This window comes from Molothrus ater, chromosome 3 (genome assembly GCF_012460135.2).
Source record: "Molothrus ater isolate BHLD 08-10-18 breed brown headed cowbird chromosome 3, BPBGC_Mater_1.1, whole genome shotgun sequence".
Classification (NCBI taxonomy): Eukaryota; Metazoa; Chordata; class Aves; order Passeriformes; family Icteridae; genus Molothrus; species Molothrus ater.
In genome coordinates this window covers 33385641-33398822 of record NC_050480.2, presented here as the reverse complement: position 1 = coordinate 33398822, position 13182 = coordinate 33385641, and the positions used below count along the sequence as shown (strand labels likewise).

General features: G+C 37.9%; 1 protein-coding gene across 1 annotated transcript in view; it reads right to left on the bottom strand.

Moving 5' to 3' along the window:
• CNST (consortin, connexin sorting protein) overlaps nt 1-13179 on the bottom strand; it is a 46631-nt gene extending 33452 nt beyond the window's left edge. The window contains 3 exon segments of the mRNA XM_036380419.2: nt 8997-9018; nt 11288-11384; nt 13077-13179. Coding sequence (XP_036236312.1) covers nt 8997-9018; nt 11288-11290 — 25 coding nt within the window. The 5' untranslated portion in view covers nt 11291-11384; nt 13077-13179.
• Between the last annotated feature and the right edge of the window lie 3 nt (nt 13180-13182).

Sequence of the window (13182 nt, the reverse complement as noted above, 5' to 3'; positions counted from 1 at the left end):
TTTATTGCCTCAATTGTCACATTATTTTCAAGAAAACATTCAACATGTGTTCCGTATACACAGAAGCAGATGGTTTGTTGATAAAAAACCAAAACCCCCACCTACTCTCAGCAGGAGTCAATTTTCCCTTTTTGTGAAGGTGCAACTCCAATCAATGCTGCAATTAGACACATTCACGGGGAACAAAAAAAGAGAAACTTAGCAGAAGACCTACATGTTACAGGACCATTGTTGTATCGGTTCCTATCTTTAGCCTTTAGAAGCACGGCAATACTGCTTTTTAATTTAGCAACATATACGTGAAATACAGCTCCATTATGTACATCTCACTAGATCTAGCTCACGTTTTAAATAGTGAAGCCAAGAACCAGCAAGCACTCTTGTATTACAGAAGAGCTTAGGTAAGCCTCCTACAGCAGCTTCCTATACTTTCCTTTAAATGAAAGTACATTTTAGGATACCTGTTTTCACCAGGTTTTCTCAACTCTTGGTATACACAAGTTGAGTAAATGAAATACACACTTGGTAAATTTGCAGGATACTCTTTCACTGTACTTGCTAGAAGAATTAAGTTGCAGAAAAATGGAAAAAAATGCCAAAGAATAAGTAAGCTTTCCTTCATACACAGAAACATATTTCTGACAACGATTAATGAAGCAATTTTCCCCAAATTATTCCTTCATAAATTTCATTGCTGCTAAAAGGACTGAGTAAAAAAAAAAAAAAAAAAAGAAAAGAAAAAGAAAACCTCACTGCTATCTTAGGCACAAGAAGAAGGATTTAGTGAGATACAGGCTGCTCTGCCTCACCTCAATCTTTGGAAGGTCTTTCAGCAAGTTAGCCCAGAAAGCATTTTCAAACATCTGAAGGATAAGGTGGCCATGAGGTGCAGTCAGCATGGATTTATGATGGGTAAGTTGTGCTTCTACAAAACACTGACTTGCTTGGCAGAAGAAGGAATAATGGATGTGATTTACTGTGACTGGCTTTTGACACTGTCTCCAGCAACATGCTCACAAACAAGCACACACAGTACAGGCCTGGTTAAATAGATGGTGAGGAGTTCCAGAGAAGCACACAGAAGGCAACAAGCCAACACCAGCTGGGCAATACAAAAGCAAAATCCAGCACCACCCAGGACAATTCCATCTCTGCTTCCAACCTAAAGAACTGGCTAACCACTTCCAGCCATATCAGTCTAACAAAAATGACTGCCTACCCTAAAACATATAAGCAGCACCAGGGAAGGTCAGGCTGGACATTAGGAAGCATTTCTTTACTAAGGGTGCGGTCAAACATTGGAACAGGCTTCCTAGAGAGGTGGGCAATGCCCCGACATCTAAGAGGCGTTTGGACAACGCTCTTTGCAGCGCACTTTAACTTTTGGCCAGCCCTGAATTGCTCAGGCAGTTGGAAAAGGTGATAACTGTAGATCCCTTCCAATGGAAATATTCTATCCTAGTCTAGAAGAATTATGAATTGTACATAGAGATGAAAGTTGCATTTTCCTTTGGCGGCCACATTAGGTAATAATTGGTTTTCCTTGAGCACCAGAAAGACAAAAGGAACTCTAGAGGAGATACTGAGGACTTATCTGGAAAACTCATCTGTTCACTAGAAGGATGCTCCTTAATCAAACAATTTTCTCTCAAAGAGAATTAAACAAAAAATTACAGGTTAAGAGGAGGATAGAATTTTAATCAGAGCAGAAAGAATAAGAACTAGATATTATTAGACACCCATACAACAGTTATGCTGATTTATTGATACCTGTTCTAAAGCACTAAAAACTAATCCCAAACAGAATTATATTTGAAAGGTTCACATTTAAGTCTTTCTGCCACATGAAATAATAACTACTGCTGCTTTCCCCAGCTCATAGATCAAGTGATGCATCAAAAGAGGTTGAAGTAAATTGCCCAAACCCAATGAGCAATTAGTTTTAACAGTAATAATTAAAAAAATCAGAATGTCCTACCACTACTGTCTTGCTTCTATCCGTAGAAAACAGTTTATCCTTTCAACAGCCAGCAAAGGGAAAGAGAAATACAAATGCATTTGAACAAAGTGTTTCCTATTTGATTGTGAAAAATGAGAAAAGATGCTTTTGACAAGTGATATTTGCTGTAGAGGAAGCTGACATTCTGATGGAAAATGTTAACTCACTTCCTTTGAACATTTGGCTGAAGCGATAGTCCCTCTCTAGCTGAGAAGCCGGAAAGCACAACATTTCTTGGTCTATTGCTTGAAACTCAGTATTTCTCCAAATAAAAGTAGCCCTGAAAATCTATTCCTTTCTACAACCCTTAGGACTCCTTAGAGAATGAAAACCCAAAAAGAGCTAGTTCAAGGAATTTAGAACACTCTTGCCCTTGATCTTTTAAAAGTATTTCCCAGATGAAATTTTTACCTTCTTGATTTTCAATGCTGCTATTTGCAATTCCTTTTGAGTTTACCAAGGCACTAGGCAGGTATCAAAGTGAATCTAAATCCTGTGAGAATGAACTTTAGCTCTGTCTAAAAACAAAAGTAGAAACACTTATTTAGAAATAAAAATGAAATTAAAGTCCCTTGTGATTTAAACTATATTTAAAAGACCATTAACATGCTGTTCCTGTATTTACTGTTTTGCCACTGAAATGAATTGTAAACACAAACAACATGTTAATAAAAAATGTTTGTTTCTTTGTAGGCCCAGTTTTCCTCCCTTCACCGGTTGCCCAAAACTGAAATAAAAGCTAACGCTGAGTAGAACTGTGCTGACCTTTGTTAAAGGTGTTTGTTATTTGATGAATAAAAGTGCTTCAGTTGCCACACAGATTCATACAATTGGCACATGTAATCATGGTGATTATAGCACAAATAAAAAATAAAATGGAAAATATTTGTCAAGTGGCTAAAAGACAAAGTCTGTATAGAAGAAATTACTTGTATGTTTGTTTGCTTTAGGACAAACAGTATGTACATTAGAGAAATTGCTTCAGTTCTACAAGGCCCACGCTCATCAGTGTTCCCTTTCATGTACTTCATACAACTTAATATAATTTTGATAACTTTTTCAGTTGCTCACTTTTTTCCATCTATCCTTACTATCGAAATATAACCTTAAATATAGCTGTTTGGGGGAAAAAAAAAAAAAAGTAGTAAGAAATGGGACCACTCCTGACCTGTCATGGTTAAAATTTGAAGAGGGCATTAAAACCAAAACAAAATCACAAACACCACCAGGCCCCTTAGCCTTTCATACTAACTCAGCTCCTTTATCCTGAACAGCTGGAGGGCTCTGTGAATGTTTGCTGAACATTGAGTGTAGTATTTCATTTACTGATCTTGGATGTATCTTACAGAACAATCCAGGTCATAACGTTGTTTCTTCTAACATTCAAAAAGTTTACAGCTAACTGATTTTTTATTCCATTTGATTGGCTTCATATAGCTCTTCTGCCAAAGACACTATTTCCCTCTCTCATTCTCATGCCATTAATTTTTTTGTGTTAATTAAAGAAAAAATTTAATATTTTAATTCTTTGAAAGTCAGCTTCCCCACTAAATCACCAACACTGCTCTATTCAAAATGAATGGGCATTTCAGATTGGTTCCCAGTGCTGCTTCTATGCAATATTTTCATTAACTTTGATGATAAACCACAGTAGCAGTATAGTCTACAGTTAGAAACAGTTATAAGCATTTTTGAGGATTTAATTCAAAATTAATTGCAGTAATAAGTGCTCCAAAAGGAATAGCATAAAATTCACTAACACAAACAGAATGTCCCCAAACTTTTGAAATAAATAAGCACATCTATCTGAAATAGGGATTAACCAGTCATTTTGTTATGATGAAAAGCACCTCAAAGAGACACCAGACAGAAAACTGACCATGAGTCCAAGCTTTCTTTTTCTCCTGAGATACAGCAAGTGTTACATGCACAAGAAAATTCATTATGGTCTACCAGGCACTATTCAATTACAATCATGGGGAGTTTTTTGTGCACCATATACACAGAATAAGATGTACACAAGAGAACCTGGATCCCAGCAAGAGAAGAGTTTTAGAAAGGAAGGGTCGGCACTTCATCTGGCAATAGCAATTCAGTCTAAAAAAGGTCTCTATGTAAACAACCAAACAGGCTCTCTAGAGATGTTGTGGAATCCCCATCATTTTAAAGGAGAAATCCAGCAAGTCTCAGGTTTAAGGACAGGTAAAAAATAGGCACTAACCAGTATTAAAGGAATTTTGTTTTCTTTATTGTTGCAGGGGTTTTAGTATCTTCCCCCCCCCACTGAAAACAAACCAAAAACCAAAAAATCAACAAAATTGATTCCATGAAAATGAAACAAGTAGTTATAAAAATCATTATGTTTACAGAGTTGGTGCTTCTACCATTAGAACTAAAAGAGGAAAATGGCAGAAACAATAAAATTTAAAGAATAACTAAACCTAATCCATATATTTCTTAAGAATAAATATGTTGATCTTTCTGATTGCTGATGTGAAGATACTATCACTTAAATATTCAATTGTGATGTGTCTCTTTTCATATTGATAAATAATATTCTACAAATTAATAAAAAACAATGTGAAAACTATCATGGCCATACACAATCAAAAAAAATACTGGAAATTCTTCTTACTGCCCATTAACATCCACATAGAAGGAAAAAGGTTGATCCTATTCTATGAATTAATACCAAAATGAAGATTCAGTGATTGGGGGGAAAACTCTAAATGACTCAGTATCTACATGACACTATGTAAAAACTACAACATAGCAATACCAGTTCATTAGCTTGCAAGAAAAAAAGACAATGTCTACTATGCTGTTACAGGAGCTAATAAACAAAGAGCACGTATGTTCTTTAGAGAAGTGCAAATGCAACTTCTCTACAACGGTTTGCTTCTTCATGTGGAAGCCAAGATACACCTAAGGAAGCTTGGAATATTATCACCAGAGTGCCCTTGCCTCACCACAGCCAAGAAAAGTACAAGTTGCTGAAGACGTGCTTGACCATCACAGAATCTGCTACAGAAAGAAAGAGACAGCAGACAAAGGTGATAGGCAATTCATGTTGCTGTGATCATCTCACAAAGCCAGACCAATTCCAGCTAACAGAATTGAAACAGTAGTTGGAATGCTGCTGTTTCTAAAGGAAGAGAAATAAAGATATTCATATGTATGCTTTCATTATCCAACCTGACACCTCTGCAGAAAAACACACCCCATGCTGTTGTGCTGTCTTATAGCATGGACTCACTGGAAGTTTATCACTTCAAAAGACAGACTGATGTACAACCCTTTTACTGGGCAGCCTCACCATGAGAGAATCTCATTAATGTCCTCCTGTTCAGTTTGCCCTGCTTGGCTTGGGAAAAAAACATACTAGGGGTAAAAATATCTTTCTACATGCTTTCTTCTTCTGTGTCAGATACACAGATTAAGAGGTCTATTTTTTCAAATGCATTAAGTCTGCTTTCCTTCAAGAAGCATTCAGATACCAGGGTGGTTTATCTAATTTCATTGAATTTACAAAAATGTCTGAGCACGAACACTTTGGTGGTTTTGTACTTTCTGACACTGAAGTGACATTTCTCAAGTGGCAGTGGCATTTAAAGGCACAACAATCCTCACATCTATAAACAGCAGGAATAGTGAGGTTTAAAGAGGAAGTTTCACATGCTATTTTCAACTTCTAAGCTTCCTAGTCATACTGCTTATTCACAGTTTTAATAAACAATGATAAACATACTGCCAGGCACAATCTACTATTCCACACTTAACATTACTTAAAAAATATGCTTAACTCATGTAGCCAAATGCAAGAGGTTTGTCTGGAAACAAATAGTAGCTTTTACTAGAACATATGACAGTTCTCTCAAAAATTTCACACAAACAGCCTCTTTGTCAGCACTCAAAATACACAATAACGAGTCCCCCAAGTGTCTGAAAAGTTTTGGGTTTCAAGCTTCACTAGAACAAATGAATGTTACAAGAACAAAATGCAACCTCACCATTTGATGTGTTCAATTTTTTTTTCTTGTCTGCAACAAAACACCAGAACATGTCTTGGGTAGAGATATGGTAGAAGAGGCAGTAGACCAAGCTGCTCTAGGAGAATGGAGAACTCTCATCATTGCAGCTCTTTTATAAACAGTCTAGACAAATGTTGTTCAGGAATAACCTATGAGTAACAGGTCTTGCCTTGGGATGCATGAACCTCCTTTTAAGTCTTCTGAAAAGTAGTAATTTGCCTTTTTTGATTTTTAAATTTTCTTTCCAATTGAAGAACTCTACGATTTTTGTTTTTGTTACACTTCAGAACATGTGCACAAGTTTGATTACAAAGCATAACAAAAATGAAAAGCTTCCTACTAGACAAATTTATGCATATTTTCTAGGATAGGTACTTTTTCCTTACAGGCAAAAAAAGAAAAAAAAGTCCTTCAAATCCACAGACTATATTTATGAAAATTGACCAGCTCAACTCACTCTTATCCAAATCTTTACTTTCCAAGTACCTAAGAAAGCTGTTGGATCCTACCATCTCATAAGAGGTTGCTAAAAAAACATATGATATAAAAACTCTCATGATCTCAGTTAACAATTTTCAACATATATGAAAAAGCAGAAATGACAGAAAAGATCCCTTGAAATCCAAAGACGAATGAGGCAATTATCTAAAAGTTGCCCAACTGAAGAAAGAAGAATGTTCAAGACTTTCTGAGAATTACATTTCATAGTAAGACTGAAATCCATAATTTTTTATATTGATGAGGGACAAGCAAGTTTTATAGCCCTTATCAACACACGGAAAGTTAGTACTAAAAAATATTCAGTAAGGTCCTAAATCATATCAAGGCCAGAAGCAACCACAAGTAGGATAGAAAGCTGTCCATAAGAGTTATGAAACAATTATTGTCCATAAGTACTACATACTTGCAGTTCCTCTGTTATCAAGCCTGCAGGTCCAACAGAAGGTTAATTAAGAATAGAGCTAATTGTTAGAGCTTTAATAATTGTCATCATTAGAAAATCAGAATACTCAGCAGCTCTTCTAAAATCTTGCATCTATTTGCCTTATATTTCCAAAAGGAAGGATGGTCTAGTTTCTACATTATTCAGTGTCAGATACAAATGAATGAGATCAAATCCCTTCTGCGCTCTGAACCTCCTCCATGACGTCATCACACTGTTACATCATCTGTATTGCACTTCTTAACCACAAAGTACTGACATACTTCACAGGGATGTAGCAAAGATTAATACAATGAGAGATTATGAAATAAATATTTCATACAAGGACTGTAAGGAGGTACAACACATTTAATCTGGTCTTTTTTCTTCTTTCTTCTTTTGGCCCTTAAATGCGTGAGCAAGAACGTAATCATGTATGAGCTGTAAGAGATCTATGTTAAGCAAATCACAGCCCCCAAAAAATTAATCACTGGTGTAACTGGACTGAAGTTAATGAAGCTGCAACTACTTAACCCCAGTGGTGAATTTAGCCTTGAGTGCTGTTTCAACTCTCCCCTTTTCAACAGGAAGTTATTATGGTAAATTCATTTCAACTCTAATAGTGTAAACAGATATTGGCTATATGAGCTGTCTCTAACAATTTACACATACTTTTGACTAATAGATCTTAGAGAGGTTTTCTGAAGAACACAGTTACCAGTTTCTCCTTACAGAATTTGAATGCTTGCAATACCTGAGCCTGTTAACAGAGATCTAATTTGTTTGAGATCAGCTTTTAAAAAAACTATGATCAAGGTCACTTTAAGTAGTTTCTATTTAAAAAAGATCTTTCCATTACAAAATCCCCACTATCACAAATATTAACAAAAACTCAGTACTGTAAAGTGGTAAAAACTAATTTCACTTAAAACCCAAAGTGAGATTGTTTCAATGATTCCATAACAGAAAAAGTTTAACAGCCCATAGAGAAACTGAATGACTATTACTTCTCCATGTGTTAATGATGTTATATTTCAGTACTAACATAGCAGACTTCAACAGTCTTCCAGGAGAAAAAGAGAAAGTTTATATGCCAACTCTTGCTAAGATCCAATCTTCCTAGGATCAAATGTGTAAGCTCTGCATGGTGTATGTCACCTTATAAAATAAAAACAGGAGTCAGTGAAAATGCCAAAATATTACTGAACAACTGACAAATGTGTAATTTCAGGACAAGATGCACCCCAATTTGTTTATTTTGCCAAACTAGGTCAACTGTAGAACTGTAAAAACAGAATGAACAACACCTGAATTGTGATCCAGGCCCAGATGAAATGTTGGTCTGAAATGATAAGATCATCATGCCCTCACACAGAGGCTAAAAGCACAAAAAAATTCCAAGTTATAACCATTAAGAAAGAACCTCCAACATGTACATTATGAATTTCCACATTATTTCAGTAACATATTCATCAAGTGAACTTAAAAATCTTCCTAACATGCTCATTTTACCAAGATAAAATAACTACCACGATTAGTTTTAGGTTCTTTCTTTTTCTGAAGTTATTCTGAGTTAATCTGAACTTGCCTTCCAGTGTAACATTAATGTTCCAAACAAAAAACCCAAGAAAATCATTGGCATGGACAGAGAAAAGCAGTGCTAAAGCTCACATTCTAAGGCCACACATTAGCAATTCACTTGGGACAGGTGGAGCAGCGTAATGGAACAGCAGTGGAAAAAACTTCACACTCATGCTAAGCAGCTCTGTTCCTAAAAAGCAAGCACACAACACAGCAAAATTTGTCTACAGGAATCTCTGGCACTAGCAGCATTTCACTTTCCTTATCAGTTAGCCAGACAGTTTCAAAGACATCACAGTTATATTGTAAGTAGATTAATAAGAAAAAAACAAGTAAAAAAAATCTTTGGTGTGACAGGCTCTTGAGCAAGGCAACATTTCAAAAGCCTTCTGGATAAAGACTTATGATGAGATAGACACACAAACACATACTGAGTGAATATAAGTCAGCAGAACATGCTCACCAGAATTCAACGAAGAGAAATTCTGAGAGAAATAAACAGAAAAAGGATCTATTGAGTGTTTTCGCTCCTCCCCACAAAAGTTTAATAGAGCCTTTTTTTTTTTGCATGCACACAAAAAATATTTGCAGTAAATTTAGTGCTGATGAAAGATGCCAGATTGATAGCCCTAGGGACTGAGATTCTCTGTACACACAGACAAAGTACAGAGTGAGAAATTTGTAACCCTGCCAAAATGCCTTATAATACACAGCTTACGCAACCATCTTCACACTACAAAACCCTTCACCCCTCCACTAAAAATGTCAAAAATATTGCTTAGTGTTCATTAGAAGGGAAATAAAACATGGACACTGTTGTTAGCATCAACAGGGACAGAATTCAAGACACCAGATAATTTTAAAAATGTTTACTTTGGTTCTGAATGGTTCTTTTGTCAGCTGTGAACTTTGCTGCAATGTTTGTAAGGCTGCAAAGTCAATCTGCACCTGGTATGAAAAAGCTTTCGTATTAAACAGCACGGTATTACATAAGAAAAATAGCAAAGGAGTGGTTTAACTTTTTTATTCAAATAAGCTTATTCTAGCATACATGACTTCACACCTAGTGCTCAGAAACTATCTCAAAGGAGAACTGACTTGATAGTTTCACTTAATTGGTACCTAGGCAGTCACTCTCCGGTGATCTGCACAATTGATCTAACAGACTTTTAATGGACAGCAACTCCCTATTAATCAGGTTTTCAGCACTAGGCTGGAATCTACATTGTCACATGGAGCAGGCGAGCGTCCAAGGAACCTTGGATTCTAATTTCCCTTGCTACTAATAGCTTGGCCAAACTGCAAAACTCCCCCCACTCCCTAGCCACTGTCCCCCATCCAAATGTCAAGCCATTTTTAATTGTCAACAGAGGACATGTAGGAAAGCAGTAAGTTAAGGTTTATAGACCGTAACAACTCTAAATACAAAACTGCCTGACCTCCTTATAAAGACAGATCTCACTTCAAAGGAAGACGTCCAACACAACCCACAGGCTGCAAACTCACTGGATCTCAAACCAGATTGTGGCATAGGATTAAATGCCACTTCAGTTCTTGGGAGATTTCCTTTGTGCAGATATGGGCTTGGAGCGGGGGACAGCAATGGCAAGAAAATATGACATAAGAATGAGGCTACTCTCTGGTAGATTTTAAAAAAGTAATTCTTCCTAGAGACTCTTTTCCTGAGTGTGCAGAGCTTAGAGCACTTTTGAAAAAATCTCTTACCACTCCTTCTACTATTTTCCTTGGTCACCAACCAAGCATTACAACAAAATTATTCAAGTATGCTTAACAAAATAAATGAATTCTGCAGCATCCTGCATCTCAGCAAAGCAGAGACATTTTTGTCAACTCAAGCATGTAGCAGATTATTTTATTTTCACATTACTGAAGCAAATAGGCTTAAGTGATTCTTTCAGCTCTGTTGTAAGAGCTTCTTTCATTTCTGTTGAAAGCTTTTTCTAAAAGTCACATTAGAGGTGGTATTTGGTAACATGTAAACCTTTCAAACTTAATCTGTATTCTGAGTCCTTAGAGGAGACTAAGTATCCAATAGGAGGACAAGGAAAAAATACCATCATACAAATTTCCATTGACATACTCATCAGGATATTTTTGTGGAAGACAGAAATTCTGCCAAATTTATACTTAAAATGAAGCATGGGCATAAGAGTTTGAAAAATTGAGATCAAGATCCAGGTACGTCTGCAATTTTCACCCTTACTTAGAAACGATTGCCAATATTTACTATGGCTAAGTGGTTACAACATAGCAAAATAATACTAAAAGACTAATGCTATAATATTAACTTGAAAAATAAGCTTTAAATTGAGCCAAATAAAGGTAAATGCAAAAGGTATTTAGAACCATTGAAAAAAAAATCAAATCTCTTTACTATCCTTTTGACCCATATAACTAATGAGCTCTTTTGGTTCAAGCATAGACTGGAATCCAATAGAACAGGTAACCCTCTTGATTCCCTCTGATTTATTTCAGGAAACAATAATTAGAAGGAAACAATTCCAGAGCACTCAACAATGCACATAAATTACAAAGGCATAAGGCTGTATGAGGTAAGACTGTAAATTCAAATATTTGCATGTGGTGATAGCTGGATTAAACTAGAAAACATGTATCTCAATCAACCATAATGTAAAAATAACTGTTCAAGTCTCCCTGTGATACACTTCAATATATTAAACCATTTTCTACATTATAATTTCTAAATAAATTTTAAAAAAGTTAAAAACTTACCATTTTCCTATGGTTTCATCAGTTTGTCAAAGATAATGACCAGGTCATAAAGAGGTAGTCCTTTACGCATGAAAGATTCAGCATATATCTAGCAGTTCTAGCAGGGAGGAAAAAAATCAAACCATGAGTTTAGCCCACAGAGACATGTGGTTCATCCAGGCAAGTAGTAAGCTAAAATAAATAAAGTCGTGAAGAAAAGTGTATAATTTGTAGTGTATGAAGACTTGTCAGGGCATTTTGTCATTTGGCTTTTATTAGTAAACACTCCTTTGAATAATCTCAGTTGCTCTGAACAGCCCATTCAAAGATGACCCTAGCATTCCTGAGTCCTCCAACTGACAACAAAAACTTCCAAAATTCATTAATTGAGTTTAAAATTATAGCTAACTTTTCTGTGGCCATAGCTGTCAATAAATTTTGACAAGGAATGCTGAATTAGGACATTACTAGACACTTGCTCTAAGAAAACCAAGTTCTGATTGATGTTCTAAAAGTCCTACAAATTACTGAATTATCAGACTAATTAGTAAGAGAGGGAAAAAGCTATTAAAACATAAAGTCCAGTTTAAAAATGGATTGAGGTCTATCCCATCATCCAGCAGAACAATCTGTCCATTTCCCTTAAGGCACAGGGAAAACTATTACAGCACTCAGTATAAAAAAGCTGAGTATTTAAAAATAAATTGCAGAGTTGAAGGACTGCTGCATTTGCTAAGGCATTTTTCTAAATTCAGCCCAGACACTTTTCATGCCACATGTAGGTCCCCCCAAAACACAACAACAAAGGCACAATTTTCTATCCCAATTTCTGTTTTTGAGTGATATTCCAAACAAAACAACTTTGTTTAGTAAGTAGGGAAGTGTCAATTTCTCAATTCACAAGCAGAGAAACAAGATACATGAAATTAATTTCCAATTTGCAGGAAATCATACAGAAAGTCTACTTCTGAGCCATTAATTTGAAGACTAGGTGTACCCTGTGATTGCCAGATCTCTCTTGCCTTCTGCACAAACGAGGCAGGGAGCAGGGAAACACGTTTGGAAGGATTCTCTCTCCCTTCCCCCATCACACTGCGGCCACTCTCCTGCCACTGACAGGTTTTGGCACAGCATCCCTGAAGGATGAACTCCAGTTTGGCAAAACTTGACAACGTCTTGAAGATGATCCTGAAGTTATTTCTCGTTCAGGCATTGGGGACGTTGCCGAAAGGACAACGTCACTGCTATCGAAAATGACAGGTTTCGCCTAAACCGTAATTGCAACAAGGTATGGAGCAGAGAGAAGCCGGCAAGGAGCGATGCCGGAGATCGGCCGGAGCAGAATCCTGCACCTGCTGAGAGCGGCAGGGCGACACAAACAACCGAGTCCTGAAGTGACTATTTAGCTGCAGACGCGGAGATCAAAGACTCCCGTGAAACACCCAGGCAAACCTCAAACTAAATACGTAGCTCCTGGGACTCCACCGACACACGGAGCACACACATCGCTCCACGGGCGCCCGGCACAGCGCTGCCCGCCGGCCCGAGCCCCCTCCCGAGCCCAGCCCTGCCCGAGCTCGGCTCCGGGGGCACCGCGCCGGGGCCGGGAGCCGCGGCACCGCCGCCTGCCCACCCCGGCCCAGCCCGCCCGGCACCGGCTCCTTCCCGCCGCCCGCCCGGCGGCCCTAGCCCGCCCTGGAGCGCCCGGTGGCGGCCGACACAAGCAGAAGGCGGCGGCGGTGCGCGGCACCGGGGAAGCATCGCATCTTCCCTTCCTCCTCCCCTTGCGGATAAGCCGCTGTCAGCTCACCTCAGCTCCGCGGCGGCTCGGGCGGCCGGGACCCGCCAGCCGGCATGGCGTGGAGGCGCGGGGGCTGGTGCTGCCGCAGGCTGCCGGCGGTACGGGGCGGGCACCA